General features: G+C 33.4%; 1 protein-coding gene across 2 annotated transcripts; it reads left to right on the forward strand.

Annotated features, from left to right (window-relative positions):
* Nucleotides 1-509: 509 nt before the first annotated feature.
* Nucleotides 510-6,717, forward strand: LOC109804194 (Pyridine nucleotide-disulfide oxidoreductase family protein). Of its 2 annotated transcripts, none has more exons than XM_020365986.3 (13): nt 510-706; nt 775-879; nt 1,478-1,591; nt 1,695-1,748; nt 1,919-2,035; nt 2,244-2,353; nt 2,437-2,510; nt 3,083-3,144; nt 3,323-3,521; nt 3,801-3,906; nt 4,113-4,180; nt 5,034-5,176; nt 6,150-6,717. In XM_020365986.3, the coding sequence occupies exons 1-13, from the start codon at nt 590-592 to the stop codon at nt 6,381-6,383; spliced, it is 1,503 nt and encodes a 500-aa protein (XP_020221575.1). In that variant the 5' UTR covers nt 510-589; the 3' UTR covers nt 6,384-6,717. The 2 variants fall into 2 exon arrangements, with proteins under 2 accessions (XP_020221575.1, XP_020221576.1); XM_020365987.3 differs by having other exon boundaries at nt 3,801-3,861.
* Nucleotides 6,718-7,257: the final 540 nt, after the last annotated feature.

Below are 7,257 nucleotides of genomic sequence, written 5' to 3' on the forward strand. Positions count from 1 at the left end.
GGGAGGAAATTCGCCATGAAACAGTTGCATGCTTTCTCACTCTCTCATCTCTTTCTTCGTTCATTTTTCTCTCTCATATATTTTTTATTTTGATGCACTTAGTCTTCCACTTTTTCTTTCTCGTATTCATTTAGTTGTTGAATTCCACACAAAAATTATTGTGCTTGTTGTGAGGTGTGTGTGGTTGGCGACTAATTGTCACATTTTTCTACTTAGCTTTCATCAATTTTAAATACTAATATCTAACCCAAATGTTAATGAACCAACTGTGTTGCTAACAAATTGGAGCTTTTATTTTTGTTGTTTTGTTGATATTGATTAATAAAATAATGGTAAATGACAGGATTTAAACATATGACCGATATTATCCGAACCTCACGACTCAGTAGTAGTACGTACTGGTTTGTTTTTTAAGGATGTCCGGCCCAATACAGGGCACCCAAATCACCAGCCCAAAAATGGTGTGAGCGTGATTTCGATCACAATAAGCCCAAATTAAAAAGGACAAAGAACTAAAAAAAAAGTAAAAAAAATTGAATCGACGCTGCAAGGAGGAGCTTGTGACTTGTGAGGTGTTTTCCGAACAAAAATGCAAAAAATGGGAATTTTGGGAGGAAGAAGGTGGTTAAGCAGGGGCTTTTCTTCGAACCCATTGCGTGTGTGTGTTGTTGGAAGTGGCCCTGCTGGCTTCTACACTGCCGAGAAGGTAAAGCTCGAAACTTTACGCTTTGAATTTGAAAATGGATACCTGTAACCGAAATGGGTATTTGATAGATGTTGAAGACGCACCAACAAGCACAAGTTGATATCATAGACAGGCTACCCTCGCCTTTTGGATTGGTCCGCTCCGGTGTTGCACCCGATCACCCTGAAACAAAGGTCTATTTTTTTTTGTTGTTATTTGCATCATTCATTTGTTACTGCTCAACTTCAAAATATATTAGTACTGGTATTTTTGTTAATTTATCGGATGTCATGTGATGCTAGTAGAAGCTGCTAGAGGGTAGGGAGCTAAAACAAGCTCATAGTTGTGTTCCGGCTATTTAGATATTTTGGTGTTGTAGAGAAGAACAAATAAATTTATTTCTATGCAAGTGTAATGTTTTTTTTTTGCAAAGTTAATCAAATAGAAATCATTATCTTGCTATGAATTTTAAGTTAATTGTCGTAATTTCAACCTTGTACCTTGGAACAATAAATGTTTTCTATTCATTTGCCCTTGTTAAGGACTAATTTGTCTTGGGATTAAGATGGATAAGATTTGTGACTCTTAGGGACTAGAGTGGTGGTTTTACTTTTCTAGGAACTAATGTGTCTGCTGCCAAAATTTTGAAGGATGAACATTGAGTTTTACTTGAAGAAATATTTCAAAACCCCAATTTTTAACTTTTTTTGGTGCTGGGGTTTTCAATATATACATATATATTTCACTGAGAGTAACTCCATTGAGCTTAGTTTACCAGAAAACTTGCAACAGATTGTTATCAACCAGTTTTCAAAGGTGGCACAGCATGAACGATGCTCATTTTTGGGGAATGTGACTCTTGGTTCCAGCATTTCTCTCTCTGAATTACGCGAGCTTTATCATGTGGTGAGGCTCTGGTTTTGGATTTGCTGTGTTAATGGTAACATGTTCAAGTAGATATTTGTCTGTTGTACCATCTTTACAATAATCAGTTTATGCACTTGAGCAGGTTGTCCTTGCATATGGTGCTGAAAGTGATAGAAGTCTTGGTATTCCGGGGGAGGTAAGCTCGATTTATTTATGTGCTTTTCCTGAATTTGCTAGATTTTTTGGTGTTTCATTGGTAATTTCTTGTGGTATAAGCAATAGCTTTATGTGATGGTTTTGCATTAGCTGATAGTTTGTGTTATCCTATAACTTCTTTCTATTTTTTAATATTCTTTTGCTTCTCAGAATTTGAAAGGTATACATTCAGCTAGAGAGTTTGTTTGGTGGTATAATGGGCACCCAGATGGGCGAAATCTTGAGCCAGACCTTAAGAGCACTGATACAGCTGTAATCCTTGGCCAGGTAACTTTACTTATCATGTTCTTGCATTGCCCAAATTTTATAGTGAGACGTACTTGTTGAGCAATACTGTACTAGTTTCTTTATAAAAAAAGACACATGTAATGAATTTTAAGAGTTAAGACTAAAGAACATACTTCTGTTGTGGAGATGAGTTTCCCAAACAGATAGATATAACTTTTAACTTGGATTAGGTTTTGTTTAATTTCAGGGAAATGTTGCTTTAGATGTTGCAAGGGTTCTTTTACGACCTACTACAGAGTTAGCAACAACTGATATTGCCAATCATGCTTTGGCTGCTCTGGAGGAGAGCTCTATCAGGTTTAGTTGCATTATTTCAAGCAACCAGATAATCTTATTGGTATTCCATATGCTGTTTGTCTGTAATATAAGCAATATTGCAGGGTGGTTTATTTGGTTGGAAGACGTGGTCCAGCCCAAACAGCTTGTACTGCAAAAGAACTGCGTGAAATTCTTGGTAACTTCGGCATCAACTTTTAAACCAAGTTTAATTTAGCTTTCTAGTTTTCTTATACGTATTTGTTGAATACTTTGATTTGATTTTGGTTTGTTCTATGGAACTGTTTGGAAAAGGGGGTATGCCTTGGTTATATGGCGTACTCCATAATGTTTTTGTTTATTAGACTTGGAAGATTCCTTTGTAAACTAATACTTCTTTACATGCATCCCTAGTGATCACCTTGCTTGTCAGTTTAGCTTCCAATTTTCCATTGAATTCCATGATTTCAGTCTTATTGATTTAATTTTCAAATACTTATTGCTTCTTCTTATTTGCACCTGTTTCTAGTTACTCATAAGTCATTATGATTTACAAACCATTTCCGACCTTAAGACTCAGTTGGAACTGAAAATGGAACCCTAATCATGGTTTTTGGCCTACTATGTGACGTGTTATTATTGGTTTCTCAACTTAATCTGTATTGGTGCTTTATACTTCCAATTAATTTATCGATTGTCATGTACTGTGAGTTATATGCCATTCCTGTCTCACACATGACCCTAACAGAAACTTTAACATCTCTTTTTCAGGTATTCATAATGTTGATATTTTAATTCAGGAATCTGATCTACTTTTAACCCCAGTTGATGAGGTATTAGATGAATCTAGTTTTAGTTCTTTAATAACTGTTTTATTAGTGCTATTTTCCTTTTTTGTTCTTTTCTTAATCTAAATTAAGAATGTTAACCTTTATATTTTTTATAAAAATATAAAAAAACTTATTCCTTTTCACTGATTTATCTATGTATTGTTGTTGTCACTTGGCAAAGGAAGAACTTAAGAGTAACCGAATAAAGAGAAGAGTTCATGAGTTGCTATCTAAGGCTGCTACCTCAAAACCTAAACATGCCAGTTTGAACCAACGTGAGCTCCATTTTGTCTTCTTCCGTAAGCCAGATAGTTTTCAAGAGTCTGAAGACAGAGCTAACCATGTTTCTGGCGTGCACTTTGAGAAAACAGTTCTTAAAGGTAATTTTTGTTTGTCCATATTTTCTTTTTTACTTTGAAGTTGGAACTTTATAACATGGGCACTAATGTAATATAATATATAATATTCTAAACAGTTGTAAGTTGCCATATTTCTTGTATAAGTGCAGATATGTGCACTACTTACTGGGCTTTCCTAAAATGTTTAGTATAAGCCTTTCTTGAAGTTTCGCTAAATACTAGCACATTTTAAGTCCATAATAGTCTATTTTTGTGCAAAAAATTACTTATGATTGATGCTTACTCAACTAAGTTTTGCAGGTGTTAGCCCTGGAAAACAGATTGCCGTGGGTGCTGGAGAATTTGAAGATATAAAATGCGGGTATTATCTCATTGAGGAGATCATATACAATTACCAAGATTCTTGGTTGTAAAAGTTGTCATTAAATCCTTTCTGCTGTTAGCATTATAATCTAAGATTCATTTTTTACAATACTCCACATCCACAAAGAAATTGATATTACGCTCAGCAAATGACTGAGGGCAGCCTCTAAGGATATTTATTCCTGTGCTGTTATCACAAAATGTTGAGCTTAATTAATGAGTATCTTGCAACTGGCTGGTTTTTTGTAGGATGGTACTTAAGAGCATTGGTTACAAATCAGTACCAGTTGATGGCTTGCCTTTTGATCATAAAAAAGGTAAATGAGTAACGGATTCTCTCAATCCGTTCACTTTTGGTCCATTATTTTTATTAATTCGTGTTACATGTTTTCTGATGTAGAGGCCATGTTTAAATCAATGTTTGTTTAAAAATGTCTGATTCTAGAATTTTTTCTGCTGGTTTCTGAAAATGGTGTGTGAAAGTGAAAAACAGAAAATGAAAATAGAAACATTTTCTCGAACCTAACAGCTCAAAAGGTTTGGAAATAAGTGATATAGTTTTGTTTATCCTATGGGTGAAGTTTAGGTCTCTTGAAAATCGGCTTTAGGATTTTCTTTTGGTTTTTCATGACGTGATTTTGTTTAATATTGGTCACAGGAAACGTGATTTTGTTTAATATTGGTCACAGGAAACGTGATTTTGATTGATAACAGGATTTTGTTCAATATTTGTTTGATTCACTGTGATCAAGTCAGACTTATCCGTAGATCAAAAGTTTTTAAATGACAACAAAACAATACTTGGATGGCTTAACTCTTGAACCTTAAAATCAGAGTATGGTAATTGCACTAGCGTGTTTCACTTGTGTAGTTTTTTAAGGGTATTTCTGGACAGTACTTGTAAATGAATTGGGTTGGTCTTGTGTGGATTTATTTTATTTACTTTCTTTTCTATATTCTTCTCATTGTAGCTTTTTGTTTTAGGAATTTGGAGGATTCCTTACACTCCCGCTTTGTAGTCTCTCCTCTCCTTTTGTTAATAAATTATTCTTAATAAAAAATATTGAATAGGTGTTTTTCAGACATTGGCCTGGAAACATGATGTGTGGGTGTATATAAATCTGTCAATGACAGGAACTCATAGTCTTATATATGATGGCTACCTTTCAGGTATAGTTCCAAATGATAGAGGTCGAGTGTTGAGTGACACTTCAGATCCTTCGGTTCTTGAAAAGGGCTTGTATGTATGTGGTTGGCTGAAGAGAGGACCAAGCGGAATTATTGCCACAAACCTATATTGTGCAGAAGAAACTGTATGTATCTCTTGTTTGTGTTCACATTATTCCCAAAACACTTAAACTGACAGAAGTAATGAGATGATAATGAAACCAGTCACACTAAGTGTGTGTTTTAACATTAGCACACTTTCCAATATCCGTTCAACTCAATCCATAAGTCTTGTAATTTTGGATTCAACGGACGTTTGGAGCTTCTCAACGTTAAAACAAACATGCTCTAAAATTTCTAGCTAATTGTTATACCTTAGACAACTCCTTTGTAAAACTTACAGTTCTGCATGTTTTTTCAGAATTCTTAAAGCTGTGTCCAAAGTACTGAGCTCAATAATGAGCTTTTTAGTAGTTTACTTACTGGTTTCTCAACTTGTTTCTTAAAAATTGAATGGGAGTATGTGTACATGTCAAATGATTTAGCACTGAGTTAGCTGAAGCATTAGGCTGCATTTGAATTTTGAAAGGAAGACTATCAAGAGTCTGGGTAATATTGGGTCATACATAATGCACAGATCCTGTGCATGACAATCATGTGCTTCAACTTGATGAAATTACATAGTTGAACCCAGGCTCATTGTGGATTAGTCTCTAGTTTGAGAGTTCTTTAATCGTAAATTCTTGCTATTAGAATTTTCTTGGGAAGAAAGTCAAGTTTTATATGTGTCAATGGAGAAGTTATATGAGGAAGACGCAGAAATTGATTTTAATTTGTACAGGAAATTTAATTTATTTTAGGTACCTTTTCTATTCATTTTATTTTCTTCTAAGTGTTCGTTGAGAATTTTATCTAAACTGGCTTTTAGTTACATTTGTAACGATTCTGTTGTATTAGTTAACAATTCTGCAAGGAAGTTAGTTGTATTGTAGTTCGCTATTTCTTCTGTTCTTCATCGTTCTGATGTTAATTTTTTTTTTGTTCAACCACTAAAAGTGTGGGAGGGGAAGAAGGCTTGCATTTGACTATATTTGTATTGTATCTTCTGATATATTATAGGTTTCGAGCATATCAGAAGACCTTGAAAAAGGAGGGTTGATTTCATCATCAGCCATGCCAAAACCAGGCAGGGACGGACTTCTCCAGCTTCTGCATGATAGAAATGTCAGAACCGTTTCATTCAGTGATTGGGAAAAGATAGACTCTGAAGAAAGGAGGCTTGGAAGTTCAAGGAACAAACCTAGGGAAAAACTAACTACCTGGGATGAACTATACAAAACTACCTCACAATGAATCAACTATTTCACGTGTTACTTCATTGTTTTAGCTTCATGATCGGATACACCAAGAACTATACAAAACTACCTCACAATGAATCAATAATTGAAAGAAACTGAGCACATTTGTTGAAGTCTTCCTCTTTTTTATGTTGTAATGTCCCATTTTATTTTATTATTATTTTAAAAGGGGTATCCCTTTAAAGAATTCTTTTAGATTTAATTTTATGTTCCAAATTGCATGGTTATTCTAAATTTGAATAGTAACCTGTGGAGCAGTGATAATTGTATGGTTATTGTCTTACTGAAATTCTTAATTCTTTATATACAATTATTTATTATGTTTTAAATTTTTAGAATACTTTTAAGTACTGTTTTGTATCATGTAAGTAATAACACAAGAAGATAATTTACAATAATTCTTATTTATATATAAAAAAAAAACATAATTCACAAGAATTAGGTATTTAGTGTCAAGACATTCCTTTGAAAAACTGTTTTATTAAATTTAGAAAAGAATCAATACTCATTGACGAGCTAATGAGCTATTAGGTGAATAAATATTTTCCATTTGTTGAGAATGTTACAGCTAAAAGTTTGATCTCAAAACTGAGTAGTTTAATGTAGTATTTCTCATAGTTGGTAATCATTTATTATTATAATAATAATAATTATTATTATTGTTGTTGTTATATTAATGAAGAATATTAAAAAAAATAATTTTAGCGAGACATTCTCTTACACCCCTTTCACTACACTTTGCTCTTGGTTGAGATTTCTTAAAATAGTCTCGAATAACTTTGAGTCTTAATAAATTTTAGTAAAAAAATACAAAATAATGCAAAGAGTGTAGGCTCTTAACATTTTTATTTAGAATATGAATATCTTTA

This window comes from Cajanus cajan, chromosome 2 (genome assembly GCF_000230855.2).
Source record: "Cajanus cajan strain Asha chromosome 2, NIPB_CcT2T_4, whole genome shotgun sequence".
Lineage (NCBI taxonomy): Eukaryota > Viridiplantae > Streptophyta > Magnoliopsida > Fabales > Fabaceae > Cajanus > Cajanus cajan.

Coding starts and splice junctions, on each gene's coding strand:
- LOC109804194 (XM_020365986.3), top strand. CDS start 590: ATGCAAAAAATGGGAATTTTGGGAGGAAGAAGGTGGTTAAGCAGGGGC. Junction 707..774: donor GCTTCTACACTGCCGAGAAG/GTAAAGCTCGAA, acceptor GGTATTTGATAG/ATGTTGAAGACGCACCAACA. Junction 3,907..4,112: donor TACAATTACCAAGATTCTTG/GTTGTAAAAGTT, acceptor GGTTTTTTGTAG/GATGGTACTTAAGAGCATTG.